Source organism: Pecten maximus, chromosome 15 (genome assembly GCF_902652985.1).
Source record: "Pecten maximus chromosome 15, xPecMax1.1, whole genome shotgun sequence".
In the NCBI taxonomy this organism is placed as follows: Eukaryota; Metazoa; Mollusca; class Bivalvia; order Pectinida; family Pectinidae; genus Pecten; species Pecten maximus.
Window position 1 is genome coordinate 127151 of NC_047029.1, and position 26594 is coordinate 153744.

The following is a 26594-nucleotide window of genomic DNA, read 5'->3' on the forward strand; positions in this document are numbered from 1 at the left end:
AACATAATAGGATACTAACAGTAATGAAAGGTTAAAGGTCAGAAAAACAGAGGGAAGAGAAACACTTTACTTTACTGGGTGTCTATACAATGTAATAAACATTCACACTTCTACAGCTGTCATGGACAAAGTGTTCATCTGTGAAAATAACATTAAAAGAACTTTATGATTTGTATTATTCTATGAATTAGTCACGACAATGCTTGAATTATACAGAGTAATTCACACAAATTCTAAATGTTCCCATTACACAAAATATTTGGTTTAAAGAGAAAATCTAAATAGCACCATTTGAACCATACCCAAACACTTCAAAGAGAATAATTGCATTATTGTTCTTCTCAAATGTCGGTTACACATACTCATAAAAAATAAGACCTACAATAAAATAACATGACAAGGACCAAATGTACCAGTTATATCTGTACAGGGACCAAATGTACCAGTTATATCTGTACAGGGACCAAATGTACCAGTTATCTGTACAGGGACCAAATGTACCAGTTATATCTGTACAGGGACCAAATGTACCAGTTATATCTGTACAGGGACCAAATGTACCAGTTATATCTGTACAGGGACCAAATGTACCAGTTATATCTGTACAGGGACCAAATGTACCAGTTATATCTGTATAGGGACCAAATGTACCAGTTATATCTGTATAGGGACCAAATGTACCAGTTATAACTGTACAGGGACCAAATGTACCAGTTATATCTGTATAGGGACCAAATGTACCAGTTATATCTGTATAGGGACCAAATGTACCAGTTATATCTGTATAGGGACCAAATGTACCAGTTATAACTGTACAAGGACCTAAATGTACCAGTTATATCTGTATAGGGACCAAATGTACCAGTTATATCTGTATAGGGACCAAATGTACCAGTTATAACTGTACAAGGACCAAATGTACCAGTTATATCTGTATAGGGACCAAATGTACCAGTTATATCTGTACAGGGACCAAATGTACCAGTTATATCTGTACAGGGACCAAATGTACCAGTTATATCTGACAACCTCCTTCCCAGATGTGTCTCCTTCCTACATCCCAATCAACTTAATTACCACCCAGATATGATTCTGACAACCTCCTTCCCAGATGTGTTTCCTTACTACATCCCAATCAACCTCATTACCATCCAGATATGATTCTGACAACCTCCTTCCCAGATGTGTTTCCTTCCTTCATCCCAATCAACCTCATTATACCACCCAGATATGATTCTGACAACCTCCTTCCCAGATGTGTTTCCTTACTACATCCTAATCAACCTCATTACCACCCAGATATGATTCTGACAACCTCCTTCCCAGATGTGTTTCCTTACTACATCCTAATCAACCTCATTGCCACCCAGATATGATTCTGACAACCTCCTTCCCAGATGTGTTTCCTTACTACATCCCAATCAACCTCATTACCATCCAGATATGATTCTGACAACCTCCTTCCCAGATGTGTTTCCTTACTAAATCCCAATCAACCTCATAACCATCCAGATATGATTCTGACAACCTCCTTCCCAGATGTGTTTCCTTACTACATCCCAATCAACCTCATAACCATCCAGATATGATTCTGACAACCTCCTTCCCAGATGTGTTTCCTTACTACATCCTAATCAACCTCATTGCCACCCAGATATGATTCTGACAACCTCCTTCCCAGATGTGTTTCCTTACTACATCCCAATCAACCTCATTACCATCCAGATATGATTCTGACAACCTCCTTCCCAGATGTGTTTCCTTCCTTCATCCCAATCAACCTCATTATACCACCCAGATATGATTCTGACAACCTCCTTCCCAGATGTGTTTCCTTACTACATCCTAATCAACCTCATTACCACCCAGATATGGTTCTGACAACCTCCTTCCCAGATGTCTTTCCTTCCTTCATCCTAATCAACCTCATTACCACCCAGATATGATTCTGACAACCTCCTTCCTAGTAGTGTTAATAACTGCCTATCCTCTCTTATCATCACACCTCCTTCCAAGTCTCATTAATAGGGTTTTGACACTGACTCCTTCCCAGTCTCATTACTAGGGTTCTGACACTGACAATCTTAATCCCAGCAGTGCTACTGACCCTACAGGAGGTTGTCAGCAACACTAATTGGTTGCTATGGATACTTCACCCTGGAGTGGTCAGCTTCATGCATATTGGCTGGACCTGACAAATACTACAGCTAAAAATCCATATTCCAACAAAAAAAACTGACCAAGATATATATATAGCAGTCTGTGGCTTTCTGACTGACCAGCTGGAACTAGCAGAAATCTGTCAGCATTTCATCTGTATAACCCTGCTCTTGTGATGCTGAAGCCTTACTATTGTAACCCTACTGTTGTAACCCTACTGTTAACCCAACTGTTGTAACCCTACTGTTGTAACCCTACCATTGTAACCCAACCATTGTAACCCTACTGTTGTAACCCTACCATTGTAACCCAACCATTGTAACCCTACCATTGTAACCCTACTGTTGTAACCCTACCATTGTAACCCTCCTGTTGTAACCCTACAATTGTAACCCTACTGTTGTAACCCCTACCATTTGTAACCCTACCATTGAACACCATTGTAACCCCTTACCATTGTAACCCTACTGTTGTAACCCCTACCATTGTAACCCTACTGTTCTGTAACCCTACCATTTGTAACCCTTACCGTGGTAAACCTACCATTGTAAACCCTACTTGTGTAACCCTACCATTGTAACCCTACCGTTGTAACCCTACTGTTATAACCCTACCGTTGTAACCCTACTGTTGTAACCCTACCGTTGTAACCCTACTATTGTAACCCTACTATTGTAACCATACTGTTGTAACTCTACCGTTGTAACCCTACTGTTGTAACCCTACTATTGTAACCCAACCATTGTAACCCTACCATTGTAACCCTACAATTGTAACCCTACTGTTGTAACCATACTGTTGTAACCCTACTGTTGTAACCCTACTATTGTAACCCAACCGTTGTAACCCTACTGTTGTAACCCTACCATTGTAACCCTACTGTTGTAACCCTACTGTTGTAACCCTACCATTGTAACCCTACCATTGTAACCCTACTGTTGTAACCCTACCATTGTAACCCTACTGTTGTAACCCTACTGTTGTAACCCTACTGTTGTAACCCTACTGTTGTAACCCTACCATTGTAACCCTACCATTGTAACCCTACCATTGTAACCCTACCATTGTAACCCTACTGTTGTAACCCTACCATTGTAACCCTACTGTTGTAACCCTACCATTGTAACCCTACCGTTGTAACCCTACCATTGTAACCCTACCATTGTAACCCTACTGTTGTAACCCTACCATTATAACCCTACTGTTGTAATCATATCATTGTAACTCTACTGTTGTAACCCTACTGTTGTAACCCTACTGTTGTAACCCTACCATTGTAACCCTACCATTGTAACCCTACTGTTGTAATCATACCACTGTAACTCTACTGTTGTAACCCTACCGTTGTAACCCTACTGTTGTAACCCTACCATTGTAACCCTACTGTTGTAACCCTACTGTTGTAATCATATCATTGTAACTCTACTGTTGTAACCCTACTGTTGTAACCCTACCGTTGTAACCCTACCATTGTAACCCTACCATTGTAACCCTACTGTTGTAACCCTACTGTTGTAACCCAACCATTGTAACCCTACTGTTGTAACCCTACTGTTGTAACCCTACCGTTGTAACCCTACCATTGTAACCCTACCATTGTAACCCTACTGTTGTAACCCTACCGTTGTAACCCAACCATTGTAACCCTACTGTTGTAACCCTACTGTTGTAACCCAACCATTGTAACCCTACCATTGTAACCCTACTGTTGTAACCCTACCGTTGTAACCCTACCATTGTAACCCTACCATTGTAACCCTACTGTTGTAACCCTACCATTGTAACCCTACCATTGTAACCCTACTGTTGTAACCCTACCATTGTAACCCTACTGTTGTAATCATACCATTGTAACTCTACTGTTGTAACCCTACCATTGTAACCCTACTGTTGTAACCCTACTGTTGTAACCCTACTATTGTAACCCTACTGTTGTAACCCTACCATTGTAACCCTACTGTTGTAACCCTACTGTTGTAACCCTACCATTGTAACCCTACTGTTGTAACCCTACCATTATAACCCTACTGTTGTAATCATATCATTGTAACTCTACTGTTGTAACCCTACCATTGTAACCCTACTGTTGTAACCCTACCATTGTAACCCTACCATTGTAACCCTACTGTTGTAACCATACTGGATGAAGCCCTATGTATACCCTAGTACAGACATTTTGGTTAGCCTTGGTAATCTAGGATTATATACTGTTATTGATGACTAAAATAGCTTATTCTACATTTTTTAATGATATCCCCCCCCCCCCCCCCCCCCCCCCCTTTAATTATAGTTCTTAAAGCATGTCATTAAGTATTATTAATAATTTTCCCATGGCAACCCTTTTACACAGATGACCAACATGTCTAATGTCAGGTGAAGGTCGTGTTGTTATATTATCACCAACATGTCTAATGTCAGGTGAAGGTCGTGTTGTCACGGTATCACCAACATGTCTAATGTCAGGTGTAGCTGTTGTTATCACGGTATCACCAACATGTCTAATGTCAGGTGTAGCTGTTGTTATCACGGTATCACCAACATGTCTAATGTCAGGTGTAGCTGTTGTTGTCATGGTATCACCAACATGTCTAATGTCAGGTGTAGCTATTGTTGTCATGGTATCACCAACATGTCTAATGTCAGGTGTAGGTATTGTTGTTATATTATCACCAACAGGTCTAATGTCAGGTGTAGCTATTGTTGTCATGGTATCACCAACATGTATATAATGTCAGGTGTAGCTATTGTTATATTATCACCAACATGTATATAATGTCAGGTGTAGCTATTGTTGTTATATTATCACCAACATGTCTAATGTCAGGTGTAGGTCGTGTTGTCACGGTATCACCAACATGTCTAATGTCAGGTGAAGGTCGTGTTGTCACGGTATCACCAACATGTCTAATGTCAGGTGTAGCTGTTGTTGTCATGGTATCACCAACATGTCTAATGTCAGGTGTAGCTATTGTTGTCATGGTATCACCAACATGTCTAATGTCAGGTGTAGGTATTGTTGTTATATTATCACCAACAGGTCTAATGTCAGGTGTAGCTATTGTTGTCATGGTATCACCAACATGTATATAATGTCAGGTGTAGCTATTGTTATATTATCACCAACATGTATATAATGTCAGGTGTAGCTATTGTTGTTATATTATCACCAACATGTCTAATGTCAGGTGTAGCTATTGTTGTCATGGTATCACCAACATGTCTAATGTCAGGTGTAGCTATTGTTGTCATGGTATCACCAACATGTCTAATGTCAGGTGTAGCTATTGTTGTTATATTACCAGGTGAGTTGTTCCTATGTACGGTTGTACGTTAGTCATAGACAAGTGTAGTATGTAATTCAAATAGATGTTCTTAATACAGCAGTAGACAGAATAGTCATCTGTAGAAAATCTAGTTTTCTAACAGGTAAAACAACTAGACTAAAATTAGAAAATGATTATGTGTGCAGAAAATGCATGCAAACAGAAGACAAGGTGGAGATAGTAGGAGATTAAGTTACCTGAGGACAGTGTGGGTAAGGCGACATCTCTCGTGGTTTCTTGAGGATTCCGCGGAGAGGACGGCCATCATCCTGAAAGGACAGCCTCCGAGGGTATTGCCCATGGTATCTATAATCTGTGCGAGGACACCGTATAACTTGGGCATAGATTGGACTGAAATCGTCCGGCCGATCACTTTGTGCTGGCGAATGACACCTGATGACGTCATGAAACTGAGCAGGGGAGTGCACTCTGCTTGTATTATAACGACCCTCCACGGGCGAGCGACTCCGTGACGCGTAATGACTTTCAGCAGGTGAACGACTCCTTGACAGATGAGATCTTTGACTCGGCACAGCTGACGAGTAAATACTTTCGGTTATTGGGTTTTTCAGAGGTAGCCTCCTTCTTGGAGCTGCCATTTGTTTGCTGCGCACATACTCATCATACTCACTTTCCAGGTAATAATTACTCGGAGGTTGACACTTTTCTGGACGAATTGACCCAATCATCTTCCCTGAAGGAGGCATCACCCGCCTGCCGTTATTGTCTGACCGAATCACATCCCGGGGTCGTGACCTATTTTGTGGTTTACCATTTCTATTGCTGCCATTGTAACCATGGTTACTACCAACTTCCTGCTCATCACCATTTGTCCCGCCCCAAAAACAACTAAGAAATCCATCTCTCACCATTCCGAACATTTAGGCAGAGTTATGACTCCAAATTATAAATCAGCAGTTTTGACAATTATAATTATTCCTACTCCAGAAAAGCCTTTCATTGCGATTTTATATATGATGATCCAACACAGTAAAATGTCATAGAAAAAAGTCAAAAGTCAAGTAATGAAATTTTAAAACTTCAAAGTATTTCTCTTCCAGGTATTACTACAGGTTTAACAAAATTTCCTTCAAACAAAATTTGTTCCAGAATGCCAAATAAAGTTTGTGGTGCAAAATAACATGTCTCCTTCAGAACCCCCTATGAAGATTGTATAGGGGTAGGAGTCAGGCCCTTACCCTACCCCCTGGCTCCTATGGGCCCTTTTGAGCACACTAGACACCCACATTCTGTTGTTGTGGGGCCAGGGGTTTTGGGATAGAGGGGCCCTTTGTAGTTGTGACAACCAGAGAGTTTCCATGGAGAACACACTTCCTGTTGGTAAAAGAAAAAGGGTCTCCCCTCCAGCTCAATCCTGGGATAGCTTTGATGTTATACTCTCCACCATCTTGGGGCACCATCAGGGGACAATGGCCCTGCTGGTTTCACGTACCACTGAGAACAAACAACTTTTGTAAATCCACCAGGAATATTGAAATCTGCACAGAAACTGCCAAGTGTTCTTGTAAATTTTTGTACAGATCTTTAGCCAATATCATATTTTTGAAACCCCATCAAGATCAAGTCTACAAAATGTTCTAATGTATCTGTAAACAAAGATTTACATAAATCTGTGCTACAGATATTAAACTGCCAATCCAGAAATCAAAATACATTCCATCACGCAAAATATACCCATCAATGTCAACTTTTCAGTAGAAAGTAAAATAGCAAATTCTCACAAGTACATAGTGGAAATCAAACCACAAACTCAAAAGTCAATAAGAGGACACTCGAAACATTAATTTCCAAAACACAAAATATTATCATACATCAAATACTAGAGATATACCTAATCAACTCTCATTTCATCACATTGAAGAAAACATAACCCTTTTGATAAATAAAGCTGTTCTAGCCCATTATTATGAACCATTGGCCAATCAGAAAGATCCACCAAGTAACACAATGATTTTTGTATATCAATGCAGACAATATTAAACATCTTTTATTTTCTAAACTGAAAACAGCCACTGTCTTTACACTAACCATCCTGAAGAACAGCATAATATAATGACATCAAAAACACAAACAAGGGAGACAACTCATGATAAAGTCAATAAAGAGACTTATTTAAGAAATTGAAATAATAATAAAACACAAATTTTGCATCTATAATAAAATTTCAAAATTGGAAATCATTTCAGAAAATAATTCTACATCAATGTCATAAAAGTTTGCAAATCATTACTTAAACTGTCTCCTTCATAAACCATTGAATACAAGTAATGATATTATACCATGAAGCTCAATAAGACATGATTTGATCAGTTGTTTATTTGTACACCGTTCTACCCTATAGAGTAAACACTGCTGTTATACAGACAGAAACCATTCTACTAAATCACCATTATAGCACCGAGATCTTCACATCAGTGTGAAAATGCACTTATTTTGATAGAATTGACACAGCGACAGTAATGTCTGGTGGTGCACTGATATGGAGATGTCAAAATAGTCGTTATTTAGAAATTTAAGAGAAAATAATCTGAAAAGTATTGTTATTTCCCAAGAAACATCAGACACAACAGGACAAACATCCACAATTATAAGAACATAATCAGACCTCTACACATTCCAAAACTTCTTTATTTTCAGATCTTCAGAGAAATACCAAACATAGATTGATGTTATCAGATCTGATAGTAAATGCATGGATATGATCTTTCACCTGGGACTTTAATTTTCGACATAATCCAAAAAATGTATACTGTAAATTTAATCTATTCATGGAACTATCAAGTTTTCATTATTAATTCAGTTTTAAAGTAAATGATATAGGGACAGCCTGTCATTAGAGACCACTTGTCTTTAGGGACAACCTGTGTTGAGAGACCACTTGTCTTAATTATGTGACAACCTGCCATGAGAGACCACTTGTCGTTAGAGACAACCTGTCATGAGAGACCACATGTCCTTAGAGACAACCTGTCATGAGAGACCATCAACCTTAGAGACAACCTGTAATGAGAGACCATCGTCCTTAGAGACAACCTGTCATGAGAGACCATCAACCTTAGAGACAACCTGTCATAAGAGCCATTGGTTTTAGGGATGACCTGTCATGAGAGCACTTGTTTTTAAGGGATGATTGTCATTGGAGCACTTGGTTTTAGGGACAACTTGATAAAATATTTATATGACTGGTATAAATACTGGGTACTGAGAACATCTATCATAAAAGACTGTAGAACCATGTCATTGGATGCATCTCTGAATTAGAGCCGTTTTGAGAATATTAGTTATGATGACATAAAAATTGTCGATTTGTATAGCCAAAAAAAGAAATACATATTATCACATCCAAAAACTCAAAGAAATTATTAAAGATAATTTCTTCATGAGAGTGATTTGATAAATAATGTAAGATCTTCAGAGGGCTGTTAATGGCAGCTAGTACAATATGGCAAATTATTGAGTGTGTCTACAAGAGGTCTTCAGAAAAAGAGGTAGAAAATCACTAACCATTTATTGAACTCTATAGAACCTGACATCTGGGAGCGAACACACACCTTCATTTTCAGCTGTTATTTATAACATTAAAGAATTATAACAATTACAAAACTTGACATTTACATGTTTGTAAACACAATAGCTAACATAAGGTGACCATTGTTGTCAAATTCCATTAAAACACTTAAACGTTATTGTAAACAAACCAAAATATTTTCTTATACATGTATGTATAACTGTATAAGATAATATATGCAGGATAATTTAATTTATAGAATCAGGTGGTTTGAAAACTGTCTATATTAAAGACATTTCTTATTGTCACATGACATCCAATTTTGATTATTGAATGCTCTGCTATGTAATCTCTTAAAAGATTTTCTTATCCCTAACAAACTTTTGATGTCAATACAATTAAGGTTTGATTGTAGATATATCAGAAAAATTAGCAACATCTCACTTTAAAGTGGAAACATGTTATTTTTAACAATAGAATTCTATTTAAGTACTTACATTGATATGTCGGGGTGGAACAACAGGACAACTAAACTTGACAAACTTCAACATCAAATTCTCAAAATAAAAACATTCCAATGCAGTCCAAGCTTCCAAATCAGAAGTGGATATTAGCTCACTTTCACAAATGGGTTGAATATTCCATATAAACTTGACAATATCAATGCCAACGAAATTCTCAGTTAAAATCTCTCTAATTCCTAACAGAATACAGTTCCTGCAGTACCAACAAATCCTGTTCACTGTTACTGGTCAGAAAGGTCACAGAAAGGTCACTTGGTCTCCAAGTCATCATCTTGCACAAACATGCAAATATTTTTCACTAGAATCTAATCTTGATTTACGACATTAAGAACCATGTATGACCCATTATCACATGGCTATGATGAACATGTATGACCCATTATCACATGGCTATGATGAAATTGACACCATGTTGATACCAACATAATACTCATCAGTGCCTTTGTATAATAGACCTCAAAGAAACCCAAACATTACCAAACAGTTATGCAGATATAATTCTACATTCGTCAATTATTCAATTCCTTTGATAAAGAAACTTGGTAACAATGACACAGTAAGCTGTGAGACATAATGACCCATACATAGGAACACCTGTGATACCAGTGGTTATTAATTAACCTGTAATTAATGTCTCTACCGAAGTAATAATAACAAATTACAGGTATCCTGTCGTACACATTGTCAAGTTGATTTTATTAATCCTAAGTAATTGTCTGAAATATCATAACTATCCTTCAAAAGTAATCAAGTTGTCCTTATAGTATACTACTGTACCGTAGACCCTTCAGAGTATAATTATTAAACGATTGAAAATATGACATTTTAAATACCTATAGTTAATAGTGACACTTAGATTAAGATTATAAAACTTACTTTTTATACACAAGATATTAATCACACATTTCCATCACATCACCACAGAGTTCCCATTAGAAAAGATGTATTTCCTTCGAGGAAAATCCACCAGGATACAGAATTCAATGGATTTTAATTTTGTATAAGCTCACCGATCCCTGGTACACAAGACTTACACACTGTAATCTTGTAAGTAACACTTGTACATCTCCATAACAGTATACCTCCTCTAGGGAGTAACAGCTATCACCACCATACTATCAAACAGTCACACATATTGATGAGATTTTACACCATCTCTGGACCAAGGGATTGTTTCTCTCCCAAACGTCTCATTGACTTATTATCAAAATACCTGTCCAGGTTCATAACATTCCAGGTCCACCTCTTAATATAACACCTGTCTGGTTTGGTATTTCACACAACTGGTCAAGGAATCCCTGCCCTTGGTCCAGTTTTATCACTGACCAGTGAGAAATTAGGCCACCCTGTTTATGAGGGTTTTAACTACAGCAGTTTCCTGTACACTGGACCTAATGGCCAGCCCAATTATATTACTGGTCTGAATGGGATCCAAACTTTGGCCAGAAAATTACTGGTCAGCAATTTGACAAGAACTGACCTTCAAACTTCCATCACCTGTACAGATGAATACCAGCCATACCAACCTTCCAAGGTGATGGTACAGTATCAACCTAGTGTGATGATAAAAACATCTTCACACCTGAGATATATCCCCAGTTGATTCCTGATCTAGTTACACAAGTGTACAGTACATTTATCACATATATCATCAATTATGTTTGGTCAATAAATTTCACATCCACAAGTTTATATAACAGGTAAACATAGTCGATGATATCATGGTCAGTTTTCCTCACTTTAAAATTCCATCATTGATGGACACTTTTATAAACAGTGCACAGACTTTGAATATGATAAACCATCCTGAGGACTAAGCTTTTCCAAACTTCATATGTCAGCAGCAACTGGTATTAATCTTTAAAGAAATATTTCCATTTCAACATGAGTCTGAATGTGTCGATAGTTTCTACACAAATATTGGAATTTCAGAACTAAAGCCTTATTGAGAGATGGGCTTAAAGAAGATACTGTTGACCCCTGTCATGAAGACGGCCAGTCTCACTTGAGAATCTGTAATATCACTTTCCCACACTTGCTGGCATATTTTATTAAGCTATACCTGGAGATCCATTGATACATCAGCCAGTGATAGCACTTAATGACTTATTACCATCGCCTTAAATACTTTAACTGTTACCAAGGTTCCTTGGAAAGATGTCCCTGTCTATGTGTTACCATGGAGTGATGTCCCTGTCTATGTGTATGTTACCCTAGAGAGATGTCCCTGTCTATGTGTATGTTACCCTAGAGAGATGTCCCTGTCTATGTGTTACCATGGAGTGATGTCCCTGTCTATGTGTATGTTACCCTAGAGAGATGTCCCTGTCTATGTGTATGTTACCCTAGAGAGATGTCCCTGTCTATGTGTATGTTACCCTAGAGATATGTCCCTGTCTGTGTGTATGTTACCCTAGAGAGATGTCCCTGTCTGTGTGTATGTTACCCTGGAGAGATGTCCCTGTCTATGTGTATGTTACCCTAGAGAGATGTCCCTGTCTATATGTATGTTACCCTAGAGAGATGTCCCTGTCTATGTGTATGTTACCCTAGAGAGATGTCCCTATCTATATGTATGTTACCCTAGAGAGATGTCCCTGTCTATGTCTATGTTACCCTAGAGAGATGTCCCTGTCTGTGTGTATGTTACCCTGGAGAGATGTCCCTATCTATGTGTATGTTACCCTAGAGAGATGTCCCTGTCTATGTGTATGTTACCCTGTAGAGATGTCCCTGTCTATGTCTATGTTACCCTAGAGAGATGTCCCTGTCTGTGTGTATGTTACCCTGGAGAGATGTCCCTGTCTGTGTGTATGTTACCCTGGAGAGATGTCCCTATCTATATGTATGTTACCCTAGAGAGATGTCCCTGTCTATGTGTATGTTACCCTAGAGAGATGTCCCTATCTATATGTGTATGTTACATTAGAGAGATGTCCCTGTCTGTGTGTATGTTACACTAGAGAGATGTCCCTGTCTGTGTGTATGTTACACTAGAGATATGTCCCTGTCTATATGTATGTTACCCTAGAGAGATGTCCCTGTCTATATGTATGTTACCCTAGAGAGATGTCCCTGTCTGTGTGTATGTTACACTAGAGTGATGTCCCTGTCTATATGTATGTTACCCTAGAGAGATGTCCCTGTCTATGTGTATGTTACCCTAGAGAGATGTCCCTGTCTATATGTATGTTACCCTAGAGAGATGTCCCTGTCTATGTGTATGTTACCCTAGAGAGATGTCCCTGTCTATGTGTATGTTACCCTAGAGAGATGTCCCTGTCTATGTGTATGTTACCCTGTAGAGATGTCCCTGTCTATGTGTATGTTACCCTAGAGAGATGTCCCTGTCTATGTGTATGTTACCCTGGAGAGATGTCCCTGTCTGTGTGTATGTTACCCTAGAGAGATGTCCCTGTCTATGTGTATGTTACCCTAGAGAGATGTCCCTATCTATATGTATGTTATCCTGGAGAGATGTCCCTGTCTATGTCTATGTTACCCTAGAGAGATGTCCCTGTCTGTGTGTATGTTACCCTAGATAGATGTCCCTGTCTATGTGTATGTTACCCTAGAGAGATGTCCCTGTCTATGTGTATGTTACCCTAGAGATATATCCCTGTCTATATGTATGTTACCCTAGAGAGATGTCCCTGTCTATGTGTATGTTACCCTAGAGAGATGTCCCTGTCTATATGTATGTTACCCTAGAGAGATGTCCCTGTCTATGTGTATGTTACCCTAGAGAGATGTCCCTGTCTATGTGTATGTTACCCTAGAGAGATGTCCCTGTCTATGTGTATGTTACCCTGTAGAGATGTCCCTGTCTATGTGTATGTTACCCTAGAGAGATGTCCCTGTCTATGTGTATGTTACCCTGGAGAGATGTCCCTGTCTGTGTGTATGTTACCCTAGAGAGATGTCCCTGTCTATGTGTATGTTACCCTGTAGAGATGTCCCTGTCTATGTGTATGTTACCCTAGAGAGATGTCCCTGTCTATGTGTATGTTACCCTGGAGAGATGTCCCTGTCTGTGTGTATGTTACCCTAGAGAGATGTCCCTGTCTATGTGTATGTTACCCTAGAGAGATGTCCCTATCTATATGTATGTTACCCTGGAGAGATGTCCCTGTCTATGTCTATGTTACCCTAGAGAGATGTCCCCATCTATATGTATGTTACCCTAGAGAGATGTCCCTGTCTATGTGTATGTTACCCTGGAGAGATGTCCCTGTCTATGTGTATGTTACCCTAGAGAGATGTCCCTGTCTGTGTGTATGTTACCCTAGAGAGATGTCCCCATCTATATGTATGTTACCCTGGAGAGATGTCCCTGTCTGTGTCTATGTTACCCTGGAGAGATGTCCCTGTCTATGTGTATGTTACCCTGGAGAGATGTCCCTGTCTATGTGTATGTTACCCTGGAGAGATGTCCCTGTCTGTGTGTATGTTACCCTAGAGAGATGTCCCTGTCTATGTCTATGTTACCCTGGAGAGATGTCCCTGTCTTTGTGTATGTTACCCTAGAGAGATGTCCCTATCTATGTGTATGTTACCCTAGGGAGATGTCCCTGTCTGTGTGTATGTTACCCTGGAGAGATGTCCCTGTCAGTGTGTATGTTACCCTAGAGAGATGTCCCTGTCTATGTGTATGTTACCCTAGAGAGATGTCCCTGTCTGTGTGTATGTTACCCTAGAGAGATGTCCCTGTCTATGTGTATGTTACCCTAGGGAGATGTCCCTGTCTGTGTGTATGTTACCCTGGAGAGATGTCCCTGTCTGTGTGTATGTTACCCTAGAGAGATGTCCCTGTCTGTGTGTATGTTACCCTAGAGAGATGTCCCTGTCTATGTGTATGTTACCCTAGAGAGATGTCCCTGTCTATGAGTATGTTACCCTAGGGAGATGTCCCTGTCTGTGTGTATGTTACCCTGGAGAGATGTCCCTGTCTGTGTGTATGTTACCCTAGAGAGATGTCCCTGTCTGTGTGTATGTTACCCTAGAGAGATGTCCCTGTCTATGTCTATGTTACCCTAGGGAGATGTCCCTGTCTATGTGTATGTTACCCTAGAGAGATGTCCCTGTCTGTGTGTATGTTACCCTGTAGAGATGTCCCTGTCTATGTGTATGTTACCCTAGAGAGATGTCCCTGTCTATGTGTATGTTACCCTAGGGAGATGTCCCTGTCTATGTGTATGTTACCCTAGGGAGATGTCCCCGCCTGTGTGTATGTTACCCTGTAGAGATGTCCCTGTCTGTGTGTATGTTACCCTAGAGAGATGTCCCTGTCTATGTGTATGTTACCCTGTAGAGATGTCCCTGTCTATGTGTATGTTACCCTGGAGAGATGTCCCTGTCTATGTGTATATTACCCTGTAGAGATGTCCCTGTCTATGTATATGTTACCCTGGAGAGATGTCCCTGTCTATGTGTATGTTACCCTAGGGAGATGTCCCTGTCTATGTGTATGTTACCCTAGGGAGATGTCCCTGTCTATGTGTATGTTACCCTAGGGAGATGTCCCTGTCTATGTGTATGTTACCCTAGGGAGATGTCCCTGTCTGTGTGTATGTTACCCTAGGGAGATGTCCCTGTCTATGTGTATGTTACCCTAGGGAGATGTCCCTGTCTGTGTGTATGTTACCCTGGAGAGATGTCCCTGTCTATGTGTATATTACCCTGTAGAGATGTCCCTGTCTATGTGTATGTTACCCTAGAGAGATGTCCCTGTCTGTGTGTATGTTACCCTAGAGAGATGTCCCTGTCTATGTGTATGTTACCCTAGAGAGATGTCCCTGTCTATGAGTATGTTACCCTAGGGAGATGTCCCTGTCTGTGTGTATGTTACCCTGGAGAGATGTCCCTGTCTGTGTGTATGTTACCCTAGAGAGATGTCCCTGTCTGTGTGTATGTTACCCTAGAGAGATGTCCCTGTCTATGTCTATGTTACCCTAGGGAGATGTCCCTGTCTATGTGTATGTTACCCTAGAGAGATGTCCCTGTCTGTGTGTATGTTACCCTGTAGAGATGTCCCTGTCTATGTGTATGTTACCCTAGAGAGATGTCCCTGTCTATGTGTATGTTACCCTAGGGAGATGTCCCTGTCTATGTGTATGTTACCCTAGGGAGATGTCCCCGCCTGTGTGTATGTTACCCTGTAGAGATGTCCCTGTCTGTGTGTATGTTACCCTAGAGAGATGTCCCTGTCTATGTGTATGTTACCCTGTAGAGATGTCCCTGTCTATGTGTATGTTACCCCTGGAGAGATGTCCCTGTCTATGTGTATATTACCCTGTAGAGATGTCCCTGTCTATGTATATGTTACCCTGGAGAGATGTCCCTGTCTATGTGTATGTTACCCTAGGGAGATGTCCCTGTCTATGTGTATGTTACCCTAGGGAGATGTCCCTGTCTATGTGTATGTTACCCTAGGGAGATGTCCCTGTCTATGTGTATGTTACCCTAGGGAGATGTCCCTGTCTGTGTGTATGTTACCCTAGGGAGATGTCCCTGTCTATGTGTATGTTACCCTAGGGAGATGTCCCTGTCTGTGTGTATGTTACCCTGGAGAGATGTCCCTGTCTATGTGTATATTACCCTGTAGAGATGTCCCTGTCTATGTGTATGTTACCCTAGGGAGATGTCCCTGTCTGTGTGTATGTTACCCTAGGGAGATGTCCCTGTCTATGTGTATGTTACCCTAGGGAGATGTCCCTGTCTGTGTGTATGTTACCCTGTAGAGATGTCCCTGTCTATGTGTATGTTACCCTAGGGAGATGTCCCTGTCTGTGTGTATGTTACCCTAGAGAGATGTCCCTGTCTATGTGTATGTTACCCTAGGGAGATGTCCCTGTCTGTGTGTATGTTACCCTAGGGAGATGTCCCTGTCTATTTGTATTTTACATGGCAGCCAAACTCTGATACTTTTGTTTTGCTTTTAATTTACTGTTTTACCAAGGCTACTTCATTTTAAAGATTTATCTGTAATCATAGATAAGTCTATTTATAGTGCATTTAATACTTGTCCATGTGTTAATTTTCCAAACATCGTAAAGTTATTAAACACAGCACCTATAGCTTGATGAAGAACTTAATTTTGATATGTTTAATTATGCCAGACAAAATACTCTGTAAACAAGTGAAAAGGAATTACAAATAAACATTTTCAAAGAAATGTCTGCAATATATATATTTTGTATATACAATGTAGTACCAACTTCCTAATGTCTAATTCTAACTGCTCTTCGCTTACACCTGTTAACAGAATAGTCACATTTATAACCTGTCAATTTAAATGAACATTAAAAAATTCTATAAAAATTCCATGTCGTGTCATGTTTTTCAGAAAGTCAAATTGAAACACCAAAGAAAAACATCCATTAGAGTGAACACATCCATCAGAAAATCACAGATAACTCCCTTTCACAAAATCAATTTTTCCCTGATGAAATATTAAGAATCATGTAGAAAATGTCCTTTTCACAATTTCCTGGAAACTGCAACAAAATCCTTTAATTCACTCATATTTCCATGGCGACATCTAGATATACATAAGTTAAACAAGGTGTTTGGTACCCTGAACTGTATGCAGTATCTGCAACTGCTTGACAACCCGGCTATTGATTTCATGATGGTGGCCGTGTACTCTAGCTGTGTTGACCTGCACATTCCCCAGGTGTTCAGTCGGATGTTTTCATCATAAAGATTGCCAAAGCATTAACTATTTATATATCTATAGCCTTGACACACAGGGGGATTCCACCATTTGTTTTTTTCCTGCTGTAAATCTTCCTAAATCTTTGATAATAATATTATTAAATTTTGGTTAAATAAATATTCTCAAATCTGTGGTGGTATTATCTTATATTAACATGAACCTCTATAGATCTATTTGTTTTGACATTTTTACTAAAACAGCGAGTTTATAATGAATTTCAATCCCATTAAAATTGTCTACTATGGATACCATTATAATTGTTCTTATTAATGAGCCAGTAAGACAGAAAAAATACACAAATTCCACATATAATATTTATTATATTTGGAATCATATCATTAAAAATTTCAGACTGTTTACACCTAGACCTCTGTATGCAGATAGAAGAAATTGGCCAGGAAGTATGCAGGTATTTTGTGATGTGTTACTACACAAACTAAACCTCATGTAGGGGATATGGTCGTCAATAATGACAGAGGTCCCCCACTCCTGAAACCCTTATCCTGGCTGCCTCCCCCTCCCCTGCCCCCTCCCCTCCTCTGTCCCCCTCCCCTGCCCCCTCACCCCTCCTCTGTCCCGCTCCCCTGCCCCCTCCCCCTCCTCTGTCCCGCTCCCCTGCCCCCTCACCCCTCCTCTGTCCCCTCCCTGCCCCCTCACCCCTCCTGTCCCGCTCCCCTGCCACCTGCCCCTCCTCTGTCCCGCTCCCCTGCCCCCTCCCCCCTCCTCTGTCCCGCTCCCCTGCCCCCTCCCCCTCCTCTGTCCCCCTCCCCTGCCCCCTCCCCCTCCTCTGTCCCGCTCCCCTGCCCCCTCACCCCTCCTCTGTCCCGCTCCCCTGCCCCCTCACCCCTCCTCTGTCCCGCTCCCCTGCCCCCTCCCCCTCCTCTGTCCCCCTCCCCTGCCCCCCCCCCCCCTCCTCTGTCCCGCTCCCCTGCCCCCTCCCCCCTCCTTTGTCCCCTCCTCTGCCCTCCTCCTCTGTTCCCTTCCTCTGCCCCCTCCCCCTACTCTGCCCCCCCCCCCCTACTATGCTCTTCCCCCAGTGAGGTGATGATAGCTGATAAAAGGTGTATAATTATCTCCTAACATGTGATCCCTCAGTTTCACACTCCCTATGACAGTGAGAAATAGAGCTGTGGGAATCTGTAAGATCCAGGTTGTAGCCCCTCATTGTGTGGATAGTTTATTGCTATGGGTGGGTAGTGAGGTAAATAACATCAACTTTTGATGGCCTATTAGTTATCAATAACATATAAAAGTTAATAACCTCTATTTTTTATGGTAAGTTTATGTTTCTATTTTAGATAAACTCACTTAAACTATTTTTGAGGCTTACAAACTTTTATGGAATCGTTAAAAATCTTTGGTGAAAACTTCATTCATTTAGCAAAGAAAAGCATATGTTTTATATTGCCAGTTACAACTCAAATCATGTTTTCATTTTAGACTCTCCAACACATCAACTTCTGACCTTTAGGTTAAAATGGTCAGTGTTTATACCATCTGTGAAAACATTTAAATGAAAGAAAAATATCAATCCATCATTCTCAATATAGTGTGGATATTGTGAATGAACAGATTTCAAATGACAAAGTCAGGCCGAATAAAAAAACTAGTGTGTTTCCAGTATATTTTTCATCCCAATTATTATGTTTTTTGCACCAATCAAAAAAGTTGGATACAATGTTAAGAAGGGTATTCATAAGAAAATTCAAAACATTTTACCAACTTAATTCTGCCAAAGAATATAGGAAGTCAGCTGACTTATTTTATTATCATACACAACTCACTAAACAGATATGTACTTTTTTATGACATTGAAAAACATCTATCTAGAATATTATGACTTCATATAACTTAATTCATATAAACTTAGCCCATTTTTCCATGAAAATTAAAATAATCCTCATTTAAAGAAAAAAAATCTGGACTGAAAATATGTTTGTAATATGTTCTATTTCCAGAAAACAAAATGTCGCAAAGATGATCAAACTGAATATATGTTGATGGTGCACAGTTTGACAGTGTTATGACAGTGTGACCTTCAAAGCCGTGACCTTTACAGCCATGAGTGTGGCATTCAAAGCCATGACAGAGTGACCTTCAAAGCCATGACAGTGTAACTTTTCAATGCCATGAAAGTGTAACCTTCAAAGCTGTGACCTTCACAGCCATGAGTGTGACCTTCAAAGCCATGACAGCGTGACCTTCAAAGCCATGACAGCGTGACCTTCAAAGCCATGACAGTGTGACTTTCAAAGCTGTGATCTTCACAGTCATGAGTGACATTCAAAGCCATGACAGTGTGACCTTCAAAAATAAAAGTGTGACTTTCGGAGCCATTAATGACAACAAGCAAGAATTAAAACCTGGAGGGAATATGAACTCCAATATTTCAAAATAGCATCATTAAACATAACAAGCTGTTTCACATTCAGTTAAATTTAATTTTGAAACCAAAAGAGAAACTAACTCAAAATGAAAATCCAGCGAGTAATCAAATTACACCTGCCTAACTTTGTCAGGAAAACATTCATTTCAAATAGCAAACGTTTCCTCTGACAAAAAAAAAAGCAAATGTAATTTGACAATAATTAAAGATGTACTCTAGTGAAATCAATATAACTCTATATATTTCTCCTACAGTATTCACAGCAATCAGGTTCAAATCCAGTTTGACTGAATGATTATTATATTAAATACAACATTGATATATACCAATCACTTTTAAGTGGAAATTACAGAAATTTAGTCTTCGTTAAAAATGTCAAAGAATCTGTACCACATGAGTTTGATAAAGATAAAATTGTTCACTGGTTCATCTAATGCTGAATACTGTGGTGCTATATATTCATCAAATCTTACTCTGCCAAGAATGGTTTCATAATAAGGTAGCAGTTTTTTTTGTTTTTTTTTTCAAACATTTTCATGGATTTAAGTTTCCTGGCATAGTTACATAATTCTAATGGTTTTATAAGTTCCCTGACATGGGTACATATATATTAGAATGGTTTTAGTTTCCCCGATATGGTCACATTTCTAATGGTTTTATAAGTTCCCTGACATGGGTACATATTAGAATGGTTTTAGTTTCCCCGATATGGGTACAATTCAAATGGTTTTATAAGTTTCCTGACTTGGGTACATATTTTAATAAATATCAATGCCCTAGGTTGGCTTCCATTCATTACAACATATCACTGGCCAAATGCCGTCACTCCAAACCTATTGGGTTTGCAGAAGAACTTTTTAGACCTCTTTGACCTTGAATATGGGTCAAGGTTATTCACAAAAACACATTTGATAGCCTTTGATAGCAGACAGGACAGGGCACAACAGCAAAGGCACCATTTCTAAAGGTCATCCTCACCTCATCCTTGCCCTTCGGGTCAGATGACAAAAACAAAATTCATCATGCGATTTGAAAATGGTTAGTAAGATTAATTTCAGGATAACTAATGTAAGAGATATTAGGTGTTAACATTTGTTTACAAGTTGATGATTGTCCTATCTGAACTTAACAAGTTGATGATTGTCCTATCTGAACTTAACAAGTTGATGATTGTCCTATCTGAACTTAACAAGTATACACTTTCGATCTTGTCCAGTTCCCTACACTGTCATTAAAATTTCCTTACACCAAATTCCCCAAAACATTAAAAAAAAGTGCACAATCTGTCGACAGTTCCAATAGACAATGAAACATATGCCTAATTTAATTCTATATAAAGTACAAATCATGTGATCTCGAAACCATGTGACCTCAATACAAACCATGTGATCTTAATACACATCATGTGACCTCAATACAAACCATGTGATCTTAACACAAACCATGTGACCTCAATACAGATCATGTGACCCAAATACAAATCATGTGACCTCAATACAAATCATGTGATCTTAATACAAATCATGTGACCTCAATACAAACCATGTGATCTTAATACAAATCATGTGACCTCAATACAAACCATGTGATCTCAACACAAACCATGTGAACTCAATACAAATCATGTGACCTCAATACAAATCATGTGACCTCACTTCATTGACATGATCTATCAATCTGTAATTACCTCAGATGTGAGTCTCAACATTAAACAATAGACCCAGAACAAATCAGAAGTTTGCAGGCAACCTAACCAAGTGCACAACTCATCAGCGACTTTGAAATCATACCCAAACGACCTTCATAAACTAATGCAACCTTAACCAAGTACACAACTCATCAGCGACTTTGAAATCATACCCAAACAACCTTCATAAACTATAATTATATATGTCAAATTAATTATCCTTTAAGAGCAAAAGTATTGATATATAAATTACATCCACATTAGTGCTAAATGTTGGGTAAGCTTAATGTTCCTGATTCAGACGTGTGTCGAGGCCTGGGAAACTTGTAAGAATTCTGATAGCAGACCTCTCCATCAGTCCCTGTCCTTTCCTGGTCTCACAATTGTTAATGTTCCATTCATACAGCAGGAAAGTGAGAGTGACAATATCTCCCAATACCATCCACAGTTAGAGCAATTGAATGTCCAGGAGCTATCTATTCCAACAGCTAAGCACACAGCCAGCTAGAATATGTTCCTGGCAAGATTGAGAGGAAAATGCTGCTGTCAGAGCACATTCAGCTCTGTCACCTGACTTCAGGAATTTGTCATTCATTTTAGTTGTCTCTTATTCAAATCACCCCTAACTTAGAGAATAGACAAGGCCCTGATCAATGAATGGAAGAGTGCACAAATGAGAGTTCGGCATTTCAGGAAGTAGGTAGTTAAATGGGATTTAGGGTTTGGAATAGCTTGGGTTTATAGAAAAGGGTTTCCATAAAAACAATCGTTTCAAATGGAGTTCATCTGGAAGTTCTTAATAGCTAACTAAAATAGCTACTGATATAATGTACATGTCAGACAATCGCTAAGCACCAAGTTCTGTAACCATACGGAGGTCAAGGTCAAAATGACAGATGGAGACAAATATAATACGACACAGCAGACAACATAAGGAATCTCAAGAGTTGTGTTTTTGGTAATTAAATCAGGCTACATAACAAGGTAAATTGGCACCACTTCTGTGGTCCGTGAGGGCTTGACGGACAGCTGGTGACAATTCACTGACTGTGGTAACAGTACCAAATCGTCCCCTAAGGAGCTACCAGACCTCCCTAACCGACTAATTTTACTGTAATTCACATATTCTTTCTTCACAATCTGTCACATTAGTCGAGTCTGAAGCCATGTGTCCAACGATGACAAGCACTGGAATGTGTATCTATGGCAACCAGATTTTACAGGGGCATGCTGGATCAGCCAATAAAAAACATCAATAAATATTTTGATGTCTTTTTCCATATTTGTATGTCACAGATGATTTTTCAGAGGAAGTACTGCCCACAGTTTAATCAAAAGTTTGTTTAGCATATTTTTTTATTTTTTTTATCTAAAATTCAAACCGTGTACCAATATTGAAGGCTCATCAACAAAAATAAATATGGCAAAGCAAGATAACAGCTGAAAAACCAATTCGAATTTCTGCCACAGAAGCTTTTTCTTTATATGTATAATTCTGAATAATTGAATGTAAAACTATTTCTTATATTTGCAAATTTTATGCAATTTTGTTGAAAATAAATCAAAGCAGGCCACTTGACAGTACAATTCGAGAGACAGATGACCGATTGTCGAGTTTCCAGAAAAACATCATCTGTACACACATAACGCCCTAAACAGGTTTTACTGTCTGGGAACGCCATCAACATTGGATAATATTGATGGACAGATTACCATATCGTTCATTTCCATCACTTACTCATCCATGAGAAACAGCATCTGTAGTCATTCCAATGGTATTAAACTCATCCCTGGAGAGGTGCAGCCATTCTCTCTAGTACACAAATCACCATGCAACGTGTTTGTGATAAAGGACCAACTGCAAGAATTATGTTTCATTATATAAAATAAGAGGTTGAAGTAATTTGAGCTTTGAACCTATGCTTTGTGATATTTTAGCAATATGTCCGGTGAGGCAATTTTTAAAAACAGAGTTCTGAAATATTATGGTTTGGGCCCAGATTGCAGCCAATTGACATCTGACCTCTACCTTTGACCTTGACCTTGAAGGTTAGAATTGTAGAGCATCAGACTGCCATATTATAATGTCCATATGACATTTAACCTTATATTGCTCAACAGTTTCACCGAAATAAGCAGTAATATCATTAAAACGTTGACGCTTTACTGTAAACTTAGTTAGAAATACAAACTTTAAATCAAGTTAACACCATGATGAACTTGAGCAAAGAATGGAGGTAATCCTAGTTCCATTGTTGTATGTCATATTTATGACTTCAGACAGGAGCTTTGGTAGTTATCCTGAAGATTCCAAACACCTGAGCTGACATCATCCTGATGAATTAAAGAAAATATCTGGTGTCTGACATGCAAGGATGTACTTCAGGATCTAACAGTAATGCCTGCTGAACTTTCATTTTAACTCTGGCCATACCAGAATCTGTCAGGTCAAGGCCACTAAACCTTCAGGTAAACTCCCACCACACCAGAACCTGTCAGGTCGAATCTGGTCAAACCAGAACCTGTCAGGTCAAATCTGGCCACACCAGAACCTGTCTGGTCAAATCAGGCCACACCAGAACCTGTCAGGTCAAATCTGGCCACACCAGAACCTGGCCACACCAGAACCTGTCAGGTCAAATCTGGCCACACCAGAACCTGTCAGGTCAAATCTGGCCACACCAGAACCTGTCTGGTCAAATCTGGCCACACCAGAACCTGTCAGGTAAAATATGGCCACACCAGAACCTGTCAGGTAAAATATGGCCACACCAGAACCTGTCAGGTAAAATCTGGCCACACCAGAACCTGTCTGGTCAAATCTGGCCACACTAGAACCTGTCAGGTAAAATATGACCACACCAGAACCTGTCAGGTAAAATATGGCCACACCAAAACCTGTCTGGTCAAGATCCCTTAACCTTTAGGTCAAATCTGGCCACACCAGAACCTGTCTGGTCAAGCTCCCTTAATCTGCAGGTCAAATCTGGCCAAACCAGAACCTGTCTGTTGTCTGTTGCCTTTACCTAGCTATATTCTATGGTCTGGTTTCAATTTTTCAATATTCAATATTCAACTCATACTAAGTTATCTTAAAGCTTCACAATGTCATCATGCTAGGTTATAATTTCTTCAAATATTCATTCCATGTCTACAAGTGAAATGCAAATGTGTTGTTGCTTTAATTTAAAACTAGGTCCTACCTAGGACAAATGATATCTTAAATGATATCATTAAATTAATGACGTGAAAAATAAAAAAGTTTTTATCTATTGATGGAAAAAAGATTCTACATTTTATAGTACACAAAATACAGGACACCTGCCAAATCTTCACTAGTACACAATACACCTGATTTCATAGAGAAATCTCAGGCTACCCTATAGGTCATCTGTCTGGGCCCTCACACATCCTAGGTGTTAAACATGGGCCTTAAATTGGAGTGGAATTGTCCTATGATGGATTGGTCTGGGGTTCAATTTTCCGCTGTGTCACATGATCTGTGTCACATGATCGGTCTTCGTTGATGGCTGGTCACTGGTCCTGTCATGCACAACACATGTAAAACTACCAGAACCCATCGTCCTACAATCAACCATGTTTAGATTCTATACATCAGAGGTCAAGATTCTTCCAAAGTTTGTGATGCTCTAAGTAATATACTATGATTAGCTATTATCAGGTCATGGAATGTTGATAAAACCATATATAAATATCAACAAAAGTCTACAATACACTTTATCATTTTTTTCAATAAACAATATTTTTCCGTGCCTGAATTATCCTAACTCTATAGAGTGGAGGGATATAATATCCCTGGTGAGTAGAAACTGTAGATCTTTGTACAGTGAAACCTGACTTTACCAGTGACTGACATTACCAGTAACATCCCACTATATTCCACAGAATGTCTAATTTATGCTCCAATGTCATTGCTAACACTGACTTTACCGACACACTGTCATATCCGACATATTAAGTAGGTCCCATTCAGTGTCGGTAAAGTCAGGTTTCACTGTAAGTCAGGTTTCAGTGATGGTGAGATGAAATAAAAAATTGTTGGCAACTACAGTTGTATAGTCTTGTTAGTCGAGACAAAACAAGTCCACCTACAACTAATAGTCTGAAGAATTATTGGGGAGAAAATATCAGAAGGAAATGGCATTCTTCCATAATCGATGGCTGCTTGTATCTGATAACGGGCTGAATACTCAATAGGGTCTACACAGCTCCTCATCAATTCTGCTGAGTAGCCAATTCTACATAAAACTCTCCACAGTGTTCTTTACCTTTAAACATGTAATACAATCACAAAAAACCCACACAACAAAAGGTTAGAATATAAATAACTATAAAATCACAAAAAACCCACACAACAAAAGGCTGAAATATAAATCACTATGAAATCACAAAAACAACACACACAACAGATACAAAACCCTGAGACCAAAGGAGGCAAAAAACAAACCCTGTGATGAAAGGGAGACAAGTCAAAAACCTGTGACTAAAGGGAGACAACTATAAACCCTGTGACTAAATTTAAAGGGAGACAACTAAAACCTGTGACTAAATGGAGACAACTAAAACCATGTGACTAAAGGGAGACAACTAAAACCTGTGACTAAATGGAGACAACTAAAACCATGTGACTAAAGGGAGACTTAAACATCCCTTCACCTCAACATGCCATAGGCCAAATATCACATCTCTAGGCCTCTTTATTAGGGAAAAATTGTTTAAAGATTTTAGCATATTTGACCCCAGTGACTTTGAATGAAGGTCAATGTCATTTAATCGAATAGTCTTGATAGCCCTTCACCCAAGCATGCTATATGCCTTATATCAGGTCTCTAGGCCTCTTAGTTATTAAGAAGGATTTTAGCATATTTGACCCCTGTATAGCCCTTCATCCCAGCAAACTTTATGCCCAATATCAGGTATATAGGCCTCTTAGTTATTGAGAAGAAGTTGAAAATGTAAAGTGTTTAAGAACTGACAATGGTAACAGTTTCTAGCAAGAACATTCCAAATCTAAAGTGTGAATTTTCATTGAAATTTTCAATTTACTTTATCAACAAAAAACCAGAAGGCAGGTAGCACTGTCAACTACCTAGAAATACCAGAAACCACCAAATCTAACAGAACGAGAAACTTAACATTGTAATCCATTCTAGTTTTGTAACAGGTACCACAGAAATGTATTGATTTTGAAGAGAAACATTATCAAACAGCAGAAGATCAGCTAAATTCCTGGAACATTGAGATGAG

The 26594-nt window shown here is 39.2% G+C and overlaps 2 protein-coding genes across 4 annotated transcripts in view; one reads left to right on the forward strand and one right to left on the reverse strand.

The window, feature by feature from the left end:
* LOC117344274 (SRC kinase signaling inhibitor 1-like) overlaps window positions 1–6999 on the reverse strand; it is an 89513-nt gene extending 82514 nt beyond the window's left edge. For 2 of the 3 annotated variants that reach the window (XM_033906964.1, XM_033906962.1), the window contains exon 1: window positions 5681–6998. In XM_033906964.1, the coding sequence (XP_033762855.1) occupies window positions 5681–6364 (684 nt within the window). In that variant the 5' untranslated portion in view covers window positions 6365–6998. Of the gene's footprint in view, window positions 1–5680 lie in introns of all 3 variants that reach the window. The other variant, XM_033906963.1, reaches the window with a different exon arrangement.
* A 10710-nt stretch (window positions 7000–17709) lies between these two features.
* Window positions 17710–24055, forward strand: LOC117344065 (proline-rich receptor-like protein kinase PERK2). The gene is made up of 2 exons (XM_033906713.1): window positions 17710–18137; window positions 23764–24055. The coding sequence occupies exons 1-2, from the start codon at window positions 17710–17712 to the stop codon at window positions 24053–24055; spliced, it is 720 nt and encodes a 239-aa protein (XP_033762604.1).
* The last annotated feature ends 2539 nt before the right edge of the window (window positions 24056–26594 follow it).